The 21,318-nt window shown below is 43.1% G+C and overlaps 1 protein-coding gene and 1 non-coding gene across 3 annotated transcripts; one reads left to right on the forward strand and one right to left on the reverse strand.

Moving 5' to 3' along the window:
- The first annotated feature begins 917 nt into the window (after window positions 1-917).
- Window positions 918-20,944, forward strand: CRK (CRK proto-oncogene, adaptor protein). Of its 2 annotated transcripts, none has more exons than XM_006079777.4 (3): window positions 918-1,327; window positions 8,512-9,047; window positions 18,329-20,944. In XM_006079777.4, exons 1-3 carry the CDS (start codon window positions 1,087-1,089, stop codon window positions 18,464-18,466), a joined length of 915 nt encoding a protein of 304 aa, XP_006079839.3. In that variant the 5' UTR covers window positions 918-1,086; the 3' UTR covers window positions 18,467-20,944. The 2 variants fall into 2 exon arrangements, with proteins under 2 accessions (XP_006079839.3, XP_045020864.1); XM_045164929.1 differs by having other exon boundaries at window positions 920-1,327; window positions 8,512-8,877.
- Window positions 10,732-10,804, reverse strand: TRNAE-UUC. The gene has a single exon. It is a non-coding gene; the product is annotated as a tRNA-Glu (tRNA).
- Window positions 20,945-21,318: the final 374 nt, after the last annotated feature.

Here is a 21,318-nt window from a genome sequence, read left to right on the forward strand (position 1 = left end):
GCTGACTCAGAACTATAATTGAGAAAGTACAAACTGGCAGATGTGTGCTATACAATTAGGGACAGCAAGACTATAGAAAGCAGTGAGCAGGCTGTCACAGGAATACAAAAATAGATACGGGATGTAGAGGTAGAAATGGTCCTGACAGCAGGGAGAGCAGAGGATACCCATGGCCACAATTAGAGTTTAGAGAATCTGGGCAGGTGTCTTAAGAGCCTAGACAGAGAGAACTCCATACTTCCACCTGGCTTGGCACACTCTGTTCCCTTTGTCTTGAATGCTCTTCCCTGACTGCCTTTCAATATTCAGTGCAAGTCACCTCCTCTGGGAAGCCCTCCTGGATTCCCCTACAGAATGGATTAGGGGGCTCTGCTATGTGTTCCTAGAGCCCCTTGCCCCTTCCCCATCGTATCACTTGGCACGCCTTCCTCATAGACTGTTTCCTGGTTTCTCCCACTGGTCTGAGAATTCGGTGAGGGAAGGGCTCACCCTTGATGACCTTTGCACCCTCAGGGCAAATGTGGTGTCAACTGTTTGCTGAATGAATCAATGAAAACAAGAACTTCAGCAGGCATGGGGAGAAGCTGGAGGAACCATCGGAAAAAGACAGTCTCAGGAAACACAGCCCCTGGGGCCACATCACCTTTTCTGCTCTAATTCTGTACCCTAGTCGCTGCCTAGAAGCCTGGGCCTTCCAGTAACTTGAAACCTGGAGGAGCAAAGCACCGCGTCGCCAACAGCCGACTGGCAGCTGAAGCCCTGCCCCTCGGTCCTGGACGTCCCCCCACCCTCTGCAGTCCCAGTCCCAGCCAGGCGGCGACGCCCAAGAGGCCGCATGCGCAGTGCTCTCACGATCTGTCGCTTGCCCTTCTCCCAATGGCGGGCGGTGGTCCCCTTCCCGGCATCCTCCCGGGGGCCAGGAGCACGTCATTTCCGGTGGGGAAGGCCTGCGGCCGCCGCCGCCATTTCGGGCGCTGCTGTGAGGCTGAGACCCGAGCCGGTCCGCTGGGCGGCGGGGCCGGGGCTGGAGGGGCGCGCGCGGCGGCGGCGGCGGCGGCGGCCCAGCGTGTAGGCGCGGAGGCGGCCATGGCGGGCAACTTCGACTCGGAGGAGCGGAGTAGCTGGTACTGGGGGCGGCTGAGTCGGCAGGAGGCGGTGGCGCTGTTGCAGGGCCAGCGGCACGGGGTGTTCCTGGTGCGGGACTCGAGCACTAGCCCCGGGGACTATGTGCTCAGCGTCTCCGAGAACTCGCGCGTCTCCCACTACATCATCAACAGCAGCGGCCCGCGCCCGCCGGTGCCACCGTCGCCCGCCCAGCCTCCGCCCGGTGAGGGACGGACGGGACGGGAGGCCCCGGGCGGGGGTGAGGGCCGCGGAACTCCCCAGCCTGGCTGCTCCTCGAGAGCTGACCCCCACGAGGGACGTGGGCACAGGGCTGGAGTGAGCGTGGCCGGGGCGCAGCTTCTGCCGGGGCTCGCTCCCACGGACCAGCGCGAGTGTGTGGGGGAGGAGGAGCCGCTGACCCAGGCCTCTGGGTGTGACTTGGGAGGACAGCCCAGGGGAAGGGGAACTGCCTCGGCCCCAGGGTGGGGCTAGCGCCCGAGCAGAGCCGGGCAACGTGGGGACAAAGAGCTGAGAATGATGTTGGCACTGCGGGGGCATCACTTGGCAGCAGTGCCGGGAATGAATCCGATAATCCTACAAGTGGCTTTTTAGGCTTGAAACATTTCCTGCAGTGTTGGAGAGCCGGGTTTGGCTATACTCCCCTGGTGGCCTTTAGTAGGAAGTCACCACATACTGGCCGAGAGGGATGGAGACACCCTCAGGAAATCGGTCAGCTTTTTCCTTTCTTGGGCATTTTTCCAAAATACTTTTACCTTCCTCTTCCCCCGCGGAGAATGAAGGTGGTGAGCTAAGTGCCTTGGTTATAGAAGAAAAGCCTCTGTGACCAGCCCTGAATAAGCTGATGCCCGGCTGACTGTGTCCAAGCGATCTTAGCGTCCAGAGACTGTTCTCCAAAATGAGGGGGTTATAGTTTTCAAAGCAATCAGTGGAGGAAAGATTTTTTTTTTTACTTCAGGAAATAATTCAGAAATAAGCCAGTGGAAACAATCCCTCCCCTGAAAGTGAATGGAAGTTCATTTTTCCCTGGACTTGAACGTTATCAGTCTTGTCCTCCAGGGCCTCTCCTTGTTCAGTAAGTTGAGGTCTGTGGCTTGAGTCTTCCTAGATGTTGAAAACAGATCCCACTGAAGTGACTCTCTTCAGAGTTTAAATGATCTGCACGGGATCTTCCTTGCTAAAGGTTGAGACATGACACTCACCCAGGCCACTGGAGTTTTTAAAGGGGTTTGTGCACTTGGTACTTGAAATTTGTGGTATACAGAGTAATTCTGAGGTTACTGTTATCTGTGTAACAGTACGGAGAGTCTTAGTGCTGCCTCGCTGTTCCAGGTGGAAGCAGTTTAATCTTGACCACGTGAGACTAGATTCAGGCCAGTCTCACCTGAATTAGGAGACTCCTGAACCAGCCTTTGCAGACTTACTTTTTTAGGAGAGTCCTAATTTAGGTTTATTCTCTCTGACCAGAAATGAAATGGGATAATCTCTTGTTAACACATATCAATTAAAAAAAAAGCGTAGGGATCGTAAAGCTTACAAATTATTCTAGGTCTTTCTCAGTCTGTTTGGTTTAATAGCATTGTAACATGAGGTGGGAATGTGTGTTTGCTCTAAACCAGATATGTTCTACTTTCTACCACCTTCATGATGTCTGGGGTTTTGCATTACTGTGCAGTGATGTGATGGCAAACAGTCACTGAAACTCAAGTTCTCAACCTTTTGTGTGTTTACTTGGTTGCAAAATTTGGAAATAGCAGCAGGGGCTTCCCTGGTGGCTCAGGTGGTAAAGAATCTGCCTGCAGTGCAGGAGAACCCAGGTTCAATCCCTGGGTGGGGAAGATCCCCGGGAGAAGGAAATGGCAACCCAGTCCAGTATTCTTGCCTGGAGAATCCCATGGACTGAGGAGCCTGGCAGGCTACAATCCATGGAGTCACGAAGAGTTGGACACGACTGAGTGACTAACACACAGCTTTGTTTGAGCTTTCCCCACGTCTTGGTGTTAATAACTTTAATCTCAGCTCTTAGCTTAATGTTGAGCTCCACCTTTTCATAACAGATATGAATTTAGATCTTTGGCCCAGGAGAGAAGGTGAGGATTGCCAGAGTTTGTGGCTGGGGTGTGGAAGGTTCATGGGCATTGTGGTCCTTTTTGTTTCTGCCATGTACCCTATTTTCTGCATAGGACAATTGATTCAGTTGCTGTCTTTATAAAGATTACTTAATCTTTGTTCTCCCCCTCCCCCCATCAAGCTCTTTTCTTTTGAAACCACACGGAAGAATTTCTTCAATTTTAGAGAGGCATATATAATATTAATAGCTGACATTTATTGACTGGTTATTCTGTGCCAGGCACTTTGCTGAGTACGTTATATGCCTTGTCTCATTTACTGTCTATAACAGTCCAGTGAGGAAAGTACTATGATCTCCACTTATTAAACTATTTCCATTTAATAGATGAGGAAACTGACAGTCAGAGATACAGTAAAGTGCCCCAAAGTCACACAGCTTGTAAGTGACTGAGCCAGAATTGAACCTAGGAATTGTGGCCTGAGAGCTGACACTGTTACACCGCACTGCTTTCTGTCAAAGCCAGTTTACTTTTGAGATCCCAGCAGTGCAGTTTGAAGCCTCAACACTTTTGTCTCTGTTCTGGGCCCCAGGTTCTGTTTATAGACTGAAAGGAGGGACTTCCCTGGCTGTCCAGTGGTTAAGACTCCAGGCTTCCACTGTGGGGGCATGGATTTGATCCCTGGTTGGGGAACTAAGATCCTGCATGCCGCATGGCATGGCCTAAGTAAAGACCAAAGGAAAGGATGACAAGAAGCTGGCTTTAGCACTAAGGCAGTATGCATCTGCTATCTAAAGTCAGTGATGAAGAGGTTTTTAATAACCTTATTTGGCAGATTAAATATGGGAAATGAGCTTTTTGTTTAGGATTATATAATGTATTTTGTGGACATAATGCATAGGATGAATTTGTACGGAATGTCTTAGATATACATTTTAGAGGTATATGAACAAAATAGACCAGACATTCTCAGCCTTTTCCAGTTAGCTTGTTTTTAACTTGTGTTTAGCTCCCACAGGCTGCCAGTGCTGCCATTGCCTGGAAGTCCCCTGACTGTGCCCCAGGGCCATAGGGCAGGGCTTGGTCAAATCTACTGGTCACACTCTGTCAGGTGTACCTCTTGGGAAGACTTTGCAATCGTTGATTGATCCACTAGTTTTTACCTCTTGAACATGAGGTTTTACTAGACCTTGTCCAATAAACAGTCAATAAAACAGTAAATATGATTTGGGAGAATAGTTAAAAGCTTGTGTTCTGAAGTCTGGGTTTGAACCTTCCTTACCTTCTGCTTACTGCTCATATAACTTTAGGCAAGTTCTTTAACTTCTCTCTGCCTCAGTTTCCTCATCAGTGAAAGAGGGGAAATAGTGCTGACAGGGTTATTTCAAGGATTAAATGAGTTTTAGTATATTAAATGCTTAGGAATGGAACTAGCGTTAGGTATATTAACAGATGTGGTGGAGAGGGAAAAATTGAAGCAAAATGGAAAACAATTCTCAGCTTTGAGAGGCTCACAGCGTGTCTGAAGGAGTAAGTGCTGGGTGGGGGTGCATCAAGAAGTATGAAGGAACTTTGGATCCAGTGTGTGGAAATAAGATGATGGCTTCCATTACCCGCTCAGCCCAGAACCTCCTACCTGTTGGCCCTAGTGGGTGAGGGGAACATAAAAACTTGTCTCATTTTGGGGGTGGGGGCAGATGCTAGGGTGATGATTGTGCTGCCTCTTCAAGGTGGTGCTGGGCCAGGCCACTTCTGGAGATCCTAGGGGACTGCCTCTTATCCACTGCTGCCTTTTTGAACATCCAACATTTATTTCATTTGTTTGGCTCATCCTTGTAGTTCTCAAACCTGGTCCTCATGATTCACTCTTTAATGAGTTAAAGATATTCAGTGGTTCTATGAGGAGTTCTTTAGTTACTTAAAGATTTTAGGACCACCCCCTTCTCGCCGGATTCTCTAAGCCTTCCGTATGTTCATGTGAATTTGTGACTCTAGACAGGCAGGTATTGGATAGTGGGTTTTTCAAACCAGTGACCACAGCACTTTTTGAGAAGCATCTTGAGATTCTGTGGAATCTTCTTTGGGAAGAATTGAAAATTTACAGAGGTGTTCAGAGGTTTGGGGGATATATATTAAGCTCATTTGCCTTTTATTGGGCATCTATAATACACCAGCTACTTTTAGAAATTTTATTATTAGTAGTATCGATCCCTGTGAAAAGTTAAATAACAATTCAGATAGCTAGAAATACCACAGCCTGAATTCTTCAAACTTTGTAAGTCTGAATCTGCAAAGTCACATGCTGATAGCCACCATTTTTAGAACTTCTTCAGGATACTTTCTCAAATGAAGTCAGTGGCCTTGTTAGTCCTTTGTAGTGGACAGATGGTAAGAGCGTTCAAGGAACCTCTATAAATACTATAGGCAGTGGAGAAAGAAGAAAGGGAATGAGAATTGAGGAGAGAGGAAAGGAGAGGAAGTGTGAGATTAAGAGACTGATAATGGAGCCACTGTGGCGATGCCCATGCCAGAAGTGACTTGGCCTGTTTAGCCCACAGAGCTCTTGGGTGTTCTTCATAAAACCCTCAGGGAATGGTATTGTAAAAAACTGTTGTAACCTGAGGGCTGACATGCTTGGAAGTGATGAGATGAGCATGTACAACTCTTTTCGTTAAAAGATAGCTCAGACTGCATTGATTTTGATTTCTGACTATGTTCATAACTGCACATTGAGAATCCAGCACAGGTTTGATGGAGAACAAGTCAGTGAGGTTTTCCAAGTCCAAGCTATGAGAACTCTGCTGTTGGTTCTGTTCTCTAGACTGACTGACTGTGTCTCCTTCCTTTCCCGCCCTTCTATTTCCTGGCTTTAGCTGTTTGTGGTTGGAAAGAGATGAACTAGGGAAAAGGAGCGGGAGCACATAGCTGTGTTGAGGTTTGGGCTTATCTGGAACTTACGTATGTGTATTTTGTTCCCCCTCCTCTCCTGAAGCTTGATTGCCTATATATATAACTGCTGCAGCAGGTACATGTTTATATATATATACACAAAAACATGTAACTGCTGCAGCAGTACACAAAACAGGTGTTCCTCTATGGAATAATTATACTGTCATGAGGATAGGAAAAGAGGGAGTTCTCTGGTGGTTCAGTGGTTAGGACTCCAGGCTTTCGCTACTGGGATCTTGGTTCAGTTCCTTGTCAGAGAACTGAGATCTCGCAAGCTTCCCAATGGGGCAAAATGAAAGAAGGAAAGAAAGAACCATTCAGGAATGGAAAGAGCTATTCTTTTATCGTAATTTTGTTCTATCTTAAAACGTAGCTTGTTGTTGCCACTGATTTTTGTAAGAGTACATCCCCAATTGGAAGTGAATGCCAGGGGAGAAAAAGAATGTCTTCCTGAAAAATGCTGCTATGCTCCTTGCTCACCAGCCACACTGTGTTTGCCTTTGTATGCCCAGCTATGCTGTGAGTTTGTCAAACCTGGGGACAGATTTTCCTCACTTGAGGGTTATGTTCATTATCTAACAGTTAATGACACGGTCCCTAAAGGGTGACTAGTGACAGCCATATTGGCAGTTGTACCTTGGTGTATTGTTGGGTGAATTCTAAGAAGGGAACTTTTCTTCCTAGGTGTCACCAGGACAATTTTCTAAGCTAGGTTCTCTGCTGGTGTGAAGGTTCTCCCTACCACTCTGCCCTTTAGGCTTTCTTGACCAGGCAGTACCAAGTAGGTCTTCTTGGAGCTCACACTGACTCTGTCTTTCACATAGTTCCACAGGCCTGAAGGATCACTGTAGCCTAGAGGTGATAGATGAGGTAGCCATGCGTCGTCCTTGTTTACCAGGCTGGAATAGGAATGATTACCTATCAGTGATCAACTTTAGAGACGAGAAACTCCAGAATATAGCACCACTGTGCTCTGGTGTGGTCATAACCAAAATCATCTCTCCAGTCACCAGTTCTGTACTTGGAACTATTGGGGTTGCATTCTGCTGGTGTCTGAGGAGTGTTTGCCATAGATGGACAATCCTGGGTATGAGCATGTATTTCAACATCTTGAGTCAGAGAGACAGCCAACATTACTGACTGTGGGCTATTAACTTGTTTTAGTTTATAGCCATGAATTCCACAGATGGACTTTTGCAATGTAAGAAATGTGCATCTGTCCTCTAAATTGAGTCTCGGCCTTTGTTTCATATGGGTGGAAAGAGAAGTCAATCATCAATATACGTTCTGTATTGAGGACTTCTGGTTAACCTCCAAAGTTTATCACTTCACCTGTCCCCAGGAGAGAATTTTAAATGTACTTTTTCTGGTCTATCCGGACAGAGCTTTTTCTAACACGGAACAAAATAATTTGGTCTCATTTTTTTAGAGTGGCGAAGCAATTTAGACAGCTGGGCTACCGCAGTTTTCCTGTTTCACAGCATTAACAGCAAAGGGTTTTTAGATGGATTGGCTAGGTTTTTGTTTTGACTGACTGGTTTTTATAGGAGTGGTGAGGGTAGTTTAGGCCCTCTCTTTAACAAAGAACTCGAACAAGTAATTTTCACAAAAGAAGTACAGATATTCAATAAATGTGAAAAATATCAAACAATCAAAGATGATATTTAAGAAGAGACATCCTTGCTGTTCTGGCAAGGACATGGGGGAAATGGGAACTCATAATCCACTGGTGCGAGTGTAAAATCAAAACTTTTTGGACGACAGGCAACATAAACCTTAGTGTTCTTACCCTTTGATCCAGCAGTTGCGTTTGAAGAAGTTTATCCTAAGGAGGTAATAAAAAAAATGTTCATTAATAAAAGCACTCGTAAGAGCATTGTTTGCAGAAGTGAAAAATTGAGAATAAAATATCCCACCTTTTGTTGGGTTAGCTGCTGGGACCTGTGAAAACGGAGAGCTTGCTACATTTCCTGAGGTTGAAAAGAAAAAGAAGACTAACACAGCCTTGAACCCTTGTACTCTGTAAATTAAATAGCCACGGAACGTTTCGGGAGAATGAACAAGAAGTCTCCATAGTGCTCTGTCTTTGGTCCAATATGTGAGCTTGTCCTGACAGGCGTGGTTGCTCTATCACAGCCTCTGTCTCTTCTCTGCTGCAGGTGGTGATCGCTCACTTTATTCCCAGGGAACATTTGAGCTACAAAGTATGATTTTAGTTTACTGTTAGGAGAAGGGGTTATTTAGATTATTTTTTTCCTTCTCTTTCTTTCTGGTTAAATATTGAGTAAATATATGCGGGGAGATGCTTAAAAATCTGCATTTCATCTCCAGTATATCTTTCAATAATACCCTGCTCTGTTTTTTTTTTTAGGGGTGAGTCCCTCCAGACTCCGAATAGGAGATCAAGAATTTGATTCATTGCCTGCTTTACTGGAATTCTACAAAATACACTATTTGGACACTACAACGTTGATAGAACCAGTTTCCAGATCCAGGCAGGGTAGTGGAGTGATTCTCAGGCAGGAAGAGGCAGAGTATGTACGAGCCCTCTTTGACTTTAATGGGAATGATGAAGAAGATCTTCCCTTTAAGAAAGGAGACATCCTGAGAATCCGGGATAAGCCTGAAGAGCAGTGGTGGAATGCGGAGGACAGCGAAGGCAAGAGAGGGATGATTCCAGTCCCTTACGTGGAGAAGTATAGACCTGCCTCCGCCTCAGTATCGGCTCTGATTGGAGGTAACCAGGAGGGTTCCCACCCACAGCCACTGGGTGGGCCGGAGCCTGGGCCCTATGCCCAACCCAGCGTCAACACTCCGCTCCCTAACCTCCAGAATGGGCCCATTTATGCCAGGGTAATCCAGAAGCGAGTCCCTAATGCCTACGACAAGACAGCCTTGGCTTTGGAGGTACATAATGTGCAAAATGTAGAAAGAAGAGATCTGCTACAGGGTCTCCCTTTCAGACCTCTTAGAGCTTTGTAGGAATGCTGAATACAAGCAGCATCGTTGTAACATTGTTATAGATGTTGACTGGTACTTTTACTATTAAGTACTGATCTTGGCACTTAATGTTGGGTTTTCTCTTTTTTATAGAAAACCTATTTTGGAATGAGTAAGCTTAAAACTGTATAACTGAATGTTCTGATTGATTTACTAAACCATACTTTGACTTCTTTAATAACACCACCTGAATTCACAGGAATTAACCTAAAATATTTTTTTCAATCTACATTCTAATCTGTTTCTTTCTGTTTATCATTATCTGAAATAAGTGGGCTCCACAAATTTGAGTATAAGTGGTCTCTATCAAAATACTTAAATGAATTTTCTTATAGAAATGTGTTTTTACTTTAGGGGGCTTGGGGTTTCTTACCGTTGATTAATTGTAAAGATATAATGAGATAGATACCCAAAAGTATTAATTCCAAGAAGCAGCAGGTTTACTTGGTCTTTGTTGTTTGATGCATTTTATACTCAAGAAACCAGTTCCTCCTGAGGAATAAATTTTTACCTTTTACTGGTGAATAGTTATCCTTGGTAGCCCATCTCCTCTGGCCAACCATTGCATTGTATTTATTCTTATCCTTAGCACTCACAGCTTTGTCTCTTACCTCTTCTCTTTCTTCTTCCCTTCCTCCCTCCCTCCCTTTCTGAGTTATGCAAAGGTAGTGGTTCAGCATAAAAGCTAGTGTAGAAGTGGCATGCTTTCCTGTCTTTCAGAGCCTTTCAGATATGATAACTTTAAGCAAGTAGCTAGATTTCATGAACATAGGCTGAAGTTACTCAGGTGGGGGTGCAGGTTAGCAGAGAAGGGGCTAAAGTATTAATATATTTTTGTAAATAGAAATCTCTAAAATCCTTTGGATCATGCTTATACACTGAGGAGTGGGAGTTGCCTAAGTAAAAGGCTGTACAGTGAGCTGAAATTTATTTGAAATAGTCTGATACTACTGGATTTAAAATTTTTCTTTTGCATTCTGAAGAGGGGGTGCAAAGGAGGGTTAGGTCTACAGGTCTGACTGAAAAAAAATGTGTGCTTTTAAAATGTATATATTTTGAGATCATATTATGACTGAAAAGTATTGTGTCCTGCTTTTGATGAGAAAGGAATTATATGTTGTCTAGGTTATACTACTTTTCCCACTTAGAATTTGGAGGATAAGGAAAACAAGTTTCTAGCTTCATGTTTTCATTTAAGTTCATATAATGGCAACAGCCAAGATGGTGCTGTGCCATGGCAGCTGTGACTCGACGCTTATTGCAGGCGCGTTAGCGCTGGGCTGGAGTGTGGAAATAGCTGGCCAACACCCAGGAGAGAATAGTTACCACATTAATTTTGCTTCCATTTGCAATTCCTTTCTCAAAGAGAATTGGTTTGGTTTGGTTTGTTTTTGACCTCACTGAACAATTTGCAGGATCTAAGAGTTGGACACCACTGAGCGACTTCACTTTCATGCATTGGAGAAGGAAATGCCAACCCACTCCAGTGTTCTTGCCTTGAGAATCCCAAGGACAGGAGAGCCTGGTGGGCTGCCGTCTATGGGGTCACACAGGGTCAGACACTACTGAAGTGACTTAGCAGCAGCAGCAGTTCCCTAACCAGGGATTGAACCTGGGCCCATGGCAGTGAAAATGCCGAGTCCTAACCACTGGACCATCAGGGAATTCCCAGAATTGTTTGCCCCAACGATGCTTGCCTTAATTAGAGGCTTTAGTGCTCCAAAATGGTTGAGCTGCTCTCCTACTGTGAAACCTAAATCTTGTAAAATAAAGACTAAAGTAGAAGAGTGGTTTATGATGCCAGTAAGTTTCCTTTTTTGGTTGGGTATTAGTTTTGAGCCACATGTGTTGACTGATGACAATAGCCTCTTTCACGTTAGAACAAATACCCCAAATAATAACTTTAAAAACATCTCATGTACTTAAGAAAACATCATGTTAGTTTAGCATCACAGAAATCTAAAGCTAGAAAAGACCTTAGATACCCCTATTCATTTATTGAAAAAAAGTAAGAGATGGATTGAATGGGTTGTTTAAACTAGTTGGAGAGATGAGGAGTCCAGATCTACAGTGGGGCCTTTTCAACCATGCCCAGATTGCATCTGTGGTACTTTTTGTTTTGTGGTGGTGATGCTGCCCTCCTGTCAGTTTTGTGTGGTGTAACTGGCAGCATGTCCTCATGTGTACTCTCCGTGCAGGGAGGCAGTTTCCTTTCCCATCTCTGGTTTCCATAGGAGCTGATGCCTAGTCCCTGTGGAGATGAAGCCAGGAGATAAGATTAGGAAGCTCTGACTTTCTGACCTTCGCATTCTGATGAGAAAAAAATTCATTGCTGTGGTTGACCCATTATAGATTTAGATCTGTAGACAAGCTAGGCACATTTTAGTGAAGTTTTACAGTTAACTTGAAATTGATGTTGAAATCATTGCATTTTAGAAGTGGGCAGAACCCCAGGTATAATAAGGGTTCAAACTCCTAGTATTTCCCAGAAGGTAGCTGAGGATGCAATGCTCTGGGTCACCTCTCTTACTTCAATCAAAGCCACTTTGTTTTTACTATGTTATATATCGGTGTCTCTCTAAGGTTTTTTTTTTTAAGGAAGGGTTTCTGTACTTATGTTCAGGATCCACCTGTCCTCTCCTTACAGATGGATGTTTCCTGCATGGTATATTTGCTGTGACCAGAGTCCTCCAGTAGAATATAAGTCAACGACTCCTTCCTCTTTTCCCACCCATCAGATTTCTCTAGTAGGAATGAAGGTTGTTGGAAAGAAGGGATTAATTCTAGCAAACAACCAAAGTAGGGGTATTCCTCAGTTCACTGTAACACTGGGGAATGTAACCGAACCAGGAAGACACCATCTGTTCCATCCTGGAGCTTCTAATAAAGACAGATTTTAAACAAATGTATTTTGAAGGAGAAACACTGGAAGTAACACTAGAACAGTGCAGAGGCACCATTTACTCATTTACTTTTTTGGTCTTAGATTTGATCTGAGATTTCAATTTGATTGGTTTTGGTTTCATGAGTCATGGCTCCTTGGGAGCTGGAATAGTGGTGAATCTTATCTTGTAAATTGCAGTTGTTAAAGTTTATTTCATGCCTCTGTAGACTGTCCAGAACAATCATATTATCTTGGAATGTACTATTCGTGTAACTTTCATTTTCTGATTCAGCCTGGCCTCTTGCCTATGATAGATAAGACTTCTGAGTAATCAAGGAGCCTTTCAGGTGGACTTAGGTGTGAACCTGTTCTTCTGGTCACAGATAGGGAAGATGTAAAGTTCCATGGGTCCCTGGTTATTATACAGCAGTGACTATATTAACTCTACATCTCCCCATGTAGCGCTCTGAAACCTTAAGTTATTTAGGCCTTTTGACCTATATATGGAAAAGTGAAATGAAGATCTTAATTTCCCCTTTGTTCCAGAGAGAAAAAATGAGATTAGGAAGTGTAAGAACTGCGTGACAAGTCTTGGCTATATGTATAATAACTTCATACCCACTTGAAAAAATAATAAACATAATTGAAAGAAAATAATATTTTCATTTTAATAAATAGTTTCAGTTACTTAACCCCCCATTAAATAGCAAAGTTTCTCAAACCTTGGGATCATATGGAACATTGCCACCTTCATTTCCTGTTCCACACTTATTTTCATAAGGTACTTGATTTTTATCATAGCAACTGCCAAAGCCCAGCTTTGCAAAGACATGACATCTTTGAAAGGGGTGTAGTGTAATCTGATGTCAAAATTGTTAACAGTTCTGAGTTGGTAGTTCACATGGCATAATAGACATCAGGTATTGCTGTTTCCGTCAAAAATACAGAATACTTGGTGGGACCCCTCAGAATTGGCTGCAGTGCCTCTGACTCTTCAGTCTGGGAACCTCGGGTCTCGTTGACTGTACTAGTTCTTAGAAAATTCCTTGTGTTGAGCTAAAATGTACCTGTTCCATGTACCTCTCATCAAGAGGGTGGGGAACTTAGTTTCAGTTATTATCAGTTGTTGAGCTACAGAAAGATCTTTTTGGACTTGGACTACAGTCAGGGTAACACCTGTCTTCAGTGTGGTGCTTTTGCTTGACATCAGGAAATGTACCTACGAGTTAAATCGCAAAGACCTGCAATGATCCACGAATATGAGCCATGTGCACTTCAGTCCGTCTCTGAGGCAAGTGAATCGTTAAGACTGAATTGGCCTCACTTGTCTCCACTGATTGTAAAGATTTTAGATGGGCCCTAAATAATACCTATCCCGTAGACCTGCAGACTTTCCCTGTGGAGGACCTCACAGGCCATGCGGCCTGTCAGTTTGCCGCTGTAGCTGGAAAGCAGCCATAGACGAAAGAGCAGATGAGCGCGCTGTGTTAGAGCGAAGCTATTTACAGAAACAGGCAGCAAGCTGGATGTGGCTCATGGGCCACACAGTTTGCCGAGCCCTGTCTTAGATTGCTGTAGTTTTCTTACCTTTTTCTCTCCTTCAGTCAGATCTTGAAATGTGTTCTTGGTGTGTTTGAAAGTCTTTGAAAACAAGGTCCTTGTAATCTGTCTCTGCACTTGGTTTCCCGGGCTTTATTTACATAAAGTTAGTTATATGTGTTTCCTGCCCTGAGCTCACAGGAATCATGCAGCAAATCTGGATCAAAGAAGCATTGGCAACTATTGATGCCTTTCCTCCTAGATAGCAGGGATAGAAACTAGAAAAGCAGTCACCTGGGGTTGCGCCAGCAGGGGAGGTCACACAGTTTCTGGTGTCTCCTATTTGCTGCTAAGTCGCTTCAGTCGTGTCCGACTCTGTGCGACCTCATAGATGGCAGCCCACTAGGCTCCCCTGTCCCTGGGATTCTCCAGGCAAGAACACTGGAGTGGGTTGCCATTTCCTTCTCCAATGCATGAAAGTGAAAAGTAAGAGTGAAGTCGCTCAGTGGTATCTGACCCTATCCGTCTCCTATTTAGGTAACACCAAAAATTAATGCCATTTGGACTTCATATTTTTTCTAATTATGCCTGGAACTCACCGGTAAAGGTGAGTGTTCATTAAGTTCCCTGGGAGTGAGGAAAAGAGAGTAACTACATTCGGTCCTCTTTACAGATGACGCCATGATTTACTTGCAGACTTACTCCTGAGGGTGTGGTATAGGGTTGAGAGACTAGGAACTAACTCGACACTAAAATAGTACCTTGGTGGTGAAAGCATCATCAGTCTCTCCTTTACAAGGTGTTAGTGAAGTCTGCCTCATGAAAAGAAAGGTTAACTGCCTTGTGCTTCAGGTCCTTTAGAAGTTCTTTCGTTTTCATTAGTGTGCAGATGAGTTTTTTCTTCCATCTGTAATGTGAATTTTGAAATCAGTAATGTGAGAACTACAGTTATTACTGCAAGTACATTCCTTTGTGTCTTAAAATTGGAGCATTTCTAGGGCAGGCACTCAGTCTCGCTTTCTTTGTCTTTGAATTAGTACACCAAGCTTCAAACCTGTGTGCACCCCCTGACCTTCCCTGGTCTTGCCTGAGGGAACTCTCCTTTAGAGTGTTGTTGCCTAACAGGGAGAGGAGCACAAATTACTGTGTCATTTCTGACTTGGAGAAAGAACTGCGCTTAGTGGAGTGCCATATTCCTAGACTGCCCCATCCCCTCCTGCACTCTGCCTCAGGCTCCATAGCCACCCTGTCTTCCAGACAGTTGGAACTTGAGGCCCTTATGTTTTCTCAAAGATAGTCATGTTTTTGCCTTTGGGACTTGTCTCTTCTTGACCCCAGGACTCCCTATGTGCTTTGACTATTTCAGGAGAAAGAACCCATAGGGTATTATGCATAGGTATTTAATTTTAATAGGGTCTACCTCGAAGTATTTGTGCTTCAAGGCCACTTTGGGCAGGTTAATTAGCCTATTAAATGCTTACGGCTTTCCTCTTTTACACGTTTAAAAATCAGAACCATTTCAGAGTCATGACCCAACCTTTCTTTCACCCCTTGATGTTTGGACTTTTCTGCCAAGAACCTAATCAACGGTAAAAAAAACGATTCTGGGTTCCAGAAGATGGTTGCTTTTCCTGAGTCTTTCTGTGTAGTTAGAACCAAGAGAGTGTATATCAGAGGTGACCCTGATGCTGTCCAAAGGCCTATCTTGCACTTCATTCTTCTCCCTGCTAGCATCTTGCTGTATGGGAGCCCTGACTCATTTCTCACTTAGAACTCTGCAGGAAAAATGGTCTGAGGGCAGAGCAGAAGGCTTTGCTCTCTTGTAGAGAAGCTAGTGTGGTTTTGTGGTACTGATGCCATGGAGCGGGTGGATGGTCCACATTTTAACTACCCGTTGCTTAGAGCTCTTTGGGACATGATTTGAGACAGCACTTTGAATGCTTAAGAATAACAACAATCTTATTCTTAGAATGACAGTCTTAAAGAGAGGTGTTTAAACCTGGGTTTTGGTGTTAAGTAGAATGGTGGACTTAAATTTCTATTCTGAAGACCCATCTTTTACAAAACACCTAGAAAAGCTGTGGGAGATAGTGAAGGACAGGGAAACCTGGTATGCTGCTGTCTATGGGGTCACAAAGAATCAGACACAACTGAGCAACAAAGAAAAGCTGGAGAAACATAACATTCTTTTCACCTTTTTATTTAGATATGAAATCATTTGGTAGAATGTACCAGTCCTAAGTATATAAGTATGTAGATCAGTGAATTTATATGCATATATACCTATGTGACAACCACCCAGATGAAAGTATAGAATGTTTTCACCATTCCAGAATGTTCCCTCATGTCCCTTAGTTGTGTTTTTAATATCAGTAAAATAATGGATTCAGATAGCTGGGATGGCATCAGACCAGCTTCTTAAAGGAACTGGCCACTTACTGCCCATCTGGAGGAGAATCTAACATGTGTGGCAAGGTTATTTATTTATTTATTTATTTTCCTATATGTGGAATCTCAGTTTCCCAACCAGGGATCGAACCCGTGCCCCTGCAGTAGAAGCAGAGTCTTGACTACTGGACCACCACCAGGGAAGTCCCATGAGTGGCAGTTTAAATTTTTGACACGAGCATACCTATTTCTTTAAGTGTTTTTTTTTTCTTTCTTAAGGTCAGGAACTTATTCTGGGTCCAGCTGTCTGAATAGCACTTGAGTATAACATGAGTATATAATAAAAATGAGAGGGAAGAGCGTTGCACTTGGTAAAGTTTACTGTAACATAGCAAGGGGCTAGCGGTAGAGGGGCATTAATTCCAGTAACGTGGGGTGTGTGTGCGTGTGTGTGTGAGAAGGATGGGGAGTCAAAGGTAGCTGACAGGTCAGGAAGGAGGAAAATTCACTAATAGTCACACATTACGGAGTTTATATAGAGCCTAACTTCTTGTAATGCTGTAAGAATTGTTAAAAAATGGGAACAAGCGAGGTAGTCTTGAGAACTAGAATTGGGGATATAAGAAATCTTCCAGACTGTTTTTACCACCAAGGAAATTCTCATTTGATGTTCAGATCTTCCTCTACAAAGACTAAAAATTTTTGCTTGTCATAGTTGGCCTGCTCAGATATCAGGAATTGAATTGGAAGATTGCTGGGAATAAACAGAACCCTGGGTGCTAGAGCCTGTAGGAGCTGGATCTGTTTGCAAAGACAGATACGCAGTGTCATTTTCCTCTCTCCTCACCTTTCCCCATCAGCCTTCATCTTCATTATTAACCAATCAAGCTGCTGCCTTTTCTCACCCTTGTATCTTATCCCTGTCTCTCTAATATTCCATGGTTTCTCTCTTCCTTTTCTCAGCATCTTATGATTCCTGCAGCCACTTTAGACCTCTAAGCTTTTCATATAATTCTTTAGGAAACTGTAGGTAGGTCAGTAGGTAACCTAATTCCTCTGTGAGTGAGATCAGGCTGGTTTAAGAGAAGGCCCTGGCCTAAACGAGTTGGCTTTGGCTGGTAGTCAGCCTGTAGGCCTTCGTAGGGAAGGAACCTGCAGGGCTAGGGGAGCATAGTTTGAAAGTTCTTAATATAGTGGAAGAACATAAATGGGCTTGGGAGCTGGATACTTCTGGGCTCAAATCTCAGCCCTGTCACTGGCTTTGTGACTTCAGGTGTAACATGTAGTTGTTCTGAATGTCATACGTAAAATGAAAAGAATTCCTGTTTAAAGGATTATATGATTATTAGAAAATGATTTTATATAAAGCACTATAGTACTTTATGGGAGTTAAATATCATTGTTAATTAAACCAAATGAACAGTAATGTTTAGAAACCACTTGCGTGTGCAGAACTCAGATGTTGATAATTCAAGGATAGTCATAAAGCTCTTTAGTGGCATTTGGGAACATACCTCACCATTGTTAAATACTTGGCTACAGGGTGAATCCATTCATCAAACACCTTATCTTTTAAGTTTCATATTAAGACACAGGTATATCCTAGATTGTCAAAAATATTTGATGTTGCAACAGGAAAACTTTCTGTAACAGCAGAAACAGGATGTCCTCCTACTGTTAAGGAACAGGTACCAGGTGGCATTGAGAGAGCAGCAAAGTCTGTCAGTACCTGCTTAGGGGTGGGTAGTGGGGGGGACTGGCAGGCAGTGGCCTGCCAAGTAAAACTAGCTGAAGAAGGTTGAGGCTTTCAGGGAGCTGATGGAATTTGGAGTCTTGGCCTGTACCAAGTGGGGAAGCCTTGCCTTGGTAGGACGGTGATGGGAACACTTCCATTTTCTGGGACCAAATGAAGTATGCTTCCTCTGATTGTCTTCTGCTCTACAAGCAGCACCAGGCCAGGACGTGTGTCTAAGAGGGCTGGGGGATTGCACTGCTGTATGCCAGAGAGGGGAGGGCCCGTGTGGACCAGGCAGGAAGCTAAGAGTGGTGGCTACACAGACAGGGCATATAGATCATCCTAGGTAGGGCTGCTGCTCCAGAGACACTTGACCTTTCCAAAAGGTGTCATTTTCTAGCATTCCTCCTATTTTCTGTACTCTGTTTTTCTCTGCACTGCTAAAATCACTTCTTCCTCTTGCCTGCATTAACCATAAGCAATCGGTCTGGTGGCTGGGGCTTGGGAGGCAGCAAATAGCCGTTTCTGTAATATCAGCCCTAGAGCAATCACATGGGCAGGGTATGGCTAACCAGAGAATGGAGTTTTTCAGCTTGCATTCATAACTGGAAATAAAGTGCTGTCCTTATTCTCCTCCTGCAGGTCGGTGAGCTGGTAAAGGTTACGAAGATTAATGTGAGTGGTCAGTGGGAAGGGGAGTGTAATGGCAAACGAGGTCACTTCCCATTCACACATGTCCGTCTGCTGGATCAACAGAATCCCGATGAGGACTTCAGCTGAGTATAGCTCAACAAACAGTTTTGCTGACAGATGGGAACAATCTTTTTTTTTTTTCCAATTGCCATCTATACAGTTTTCTTACAGATGTCAAAGCAGTCTAGTTTATATAAGCATTCTGTTGCCTGTGATCTTTTTTAGACTGAACTACTCCATCCCTGGTCTTATTTACCATATTCAGGGTACGAAACTGGAGGGCTTGTGTGTTAACTTTTGAATTGGTGATTTTAGGTGGTAGCACCATTGCCTGAGTGTATCTCAAAGGAGCAGCATCTTGCCTCCCTTTTCTCAGGCAATACAAATCAACCTGTGGAAAACTGATGGACGGGAGAGAAGTGTTGCACACCACTTACCCTGATTTATTCAACGGTTTGGTTTTCATTCTGAAACTGTGCTGTCAAATGGCAATAGACTGTTCCCTTCCACCCCATGAAGTAATCATGCACGTGTGAATAGTACCCAGTGGGATTGCTTTTTCATTTATGGAACATGACCATTGTATGACTCATTCTGACAGTTCAAATCCTGAGAATTCTGAGGACACTACTAGAGGCATTTGTCTTCCTTCCCAGTCAGTGCTTCATACTTTTTCTTGGGATTCTTTCAAGCCTTGTAATTCCTTTTCCCTAGACCTGCAGATAGGTTAATTCTCAAGATAAGTGTTTATTTTCATTCCAGATGATAAGCAGGATGTGCAGAGCACTTTATTCAGTGCATAGCTTTAAGCCAGTATTGGATTCACTGCGTGAACAGCCGAACTCCCAGCTCTCTGCCATCCCTCAAAGGGTCATAGTAGGTTCACATTGCTACCACAGTTCAGTGGACTCCTGGCTAATGGGATCCAGCATGCCGTTCTCCTGAGTGCCATTGTTCTGTCAGCGGACTTTTTGGAATTCTTAGCTTCTACTTGGAGTGGAAGGACCAATCACTTAGAATATTCCATGGATGGTTGGGGGGCCAAATTCTGCCCTTTGCTTTATGTACAACTTGTATAAAAATCAAGTTAAAATTACATGAGTTTGGGGATAGGGTTTTAGTGCTTTGAAAAATGTTTGAACCAATCATGAATTACTTATGTATGTGTTTCATATGGCCAGAATAGTGCTTGAAATACACTATGTTATAAACTGCCTTCACTTGGGGCTCTTTTTCTTTGTGTTCAAGTTTAGTTTACAAACCCTTTTAAGTATGGAATGGTTTATATAGGGTAAGGTGCTCCAAAGAATTGACTTCTGAGACCAAAAATGATGTAGGCTATTTAGACTACCATATGAAACTTTTTCAAATTTAGTTCCCAGTCTAGAGGCACTTACTGGTCTGTGGTGTGATATGACCAATAGAAACACTGTCCGTGTTCTTTGCTTTGGGCCTCATTTTAGAAAAGTATTTTTCCAGTTGTTTAGCCTAGGTGAAGATTAATTTGCATTCATTGGACGTATGCTAAATCATGATATCCCAGTGACTAGCACCGTGCCTGGCACAGCCGGCATACAGATTTGTAAGAGTGAATGCGAGGTGTGCAGAAGCTCATTATATGGCACAGGGAAGCCAGCTGGCACAGGATTACATACATTACCACAAGCAAACTAATGAGTTGACGCTAATTTAATATATTTTTACCTCACACTAAGATAGTGCTTGATAAAGACATTAATACTCATAAAATTTTGGCACAGTGCTATGCACATAGTGGGTGCTCAGTAATGTTGAATGGACAGGTTTGCAATACTAGATTTAATTCCATCTGACGACTCTTACATTTTCAGTTAGAGCGTAGATACTGTAAAACCCAATACACGTTGAATCTTGTTTTCCTGAAAGTATGACATCTAAAATATTTGTAGAAAAGCTTTGTCACAACTGATTTGAATGTTTGTGTTTTTTTTTTTTTGCCTCTGACCTTGATATTGGCTTGTAATGTCTCTTTTCATCATATGTAATTTTGGTGGAACATGCAGCTCTACCCAAATCAGAAGACTTTCTCAGTGATCGGTTGTCCAAAGCCATTACATGAGTTGTTGGGTTGGATTTGCCTGGGTTTGGCAGTTGTTGGACCTTAAGAACTCAAAGGACTTCTTATAAGTATCTTCCAAAAGCAAATGCAAGAATCCTATTCAAGTGCATATGTACATTGTCACTGAGCAAAATAAACCGCAATTGGCTGCTATATTTTATATAATAATTTCTGCAAAAACCCATTTTTTTGGATACTAATATTTGACATGGTTAGTTCTTATTAATTGTTGGAATTGTTTATTGTTAATAATGCAAATAGATAATTTTAATTATCCATAAGTAACATTTCACTATTAAAGGTTTGAAATGGATGATAAGCAAACCAATTTGAAATAAAATATGAAACATGTGCCATTGTATTATAACACTATACACTTTCTTGACAGTTAAATTTTAAAAATGTTTTTTTTGTAGCATGTATTGTATATGTTTATAGTATATGTAGTAAATAAAAATATGGCCAAATGTTTGGCTTGGTGATCTTTTGAAGAAAGCAATCTTTGAATATTTTTCACAAAAGAGCTAAATCTTTTATGCTTAGGGAGTCAGAGTTGTGTGTAGTACTCAACAGCCTACAAACAATCAGATAAACAATCACACACACTGTAGGTACTCATAAAAATGGGACCAATCATTGGTGTTACTTTGAAGGGTCTCCGGAAGTCCAGAAATAATGATTTGAGGGGAATATAAGAAGAATGATTATATAATGATAGGAAAGCTGGAATGATGTGAGCAGAGAATACCAAATCACACGTGGGTTTAAGGAAAATATGATTGTGGTAGGGGTCTTCATAAAGCAAGTGAGAAGTGTGGCTGTTACACAATAGGTTTTTAGA

This window comes from Bubalus bubalis, chromosome 3 (assembly GCF_019923935.1).
Source record: "Bubalus bubalis isolate 160015118507 breed Murrah chromosome 3, NDDB_SH_1, whole genome shotgun sequence".
Lineage (NCBI taxonomy): Eukaryota > Metazoa > Chordata > Mammalia > Artiodactyla > Bovidae > Bubalus > Bubalus bubalis.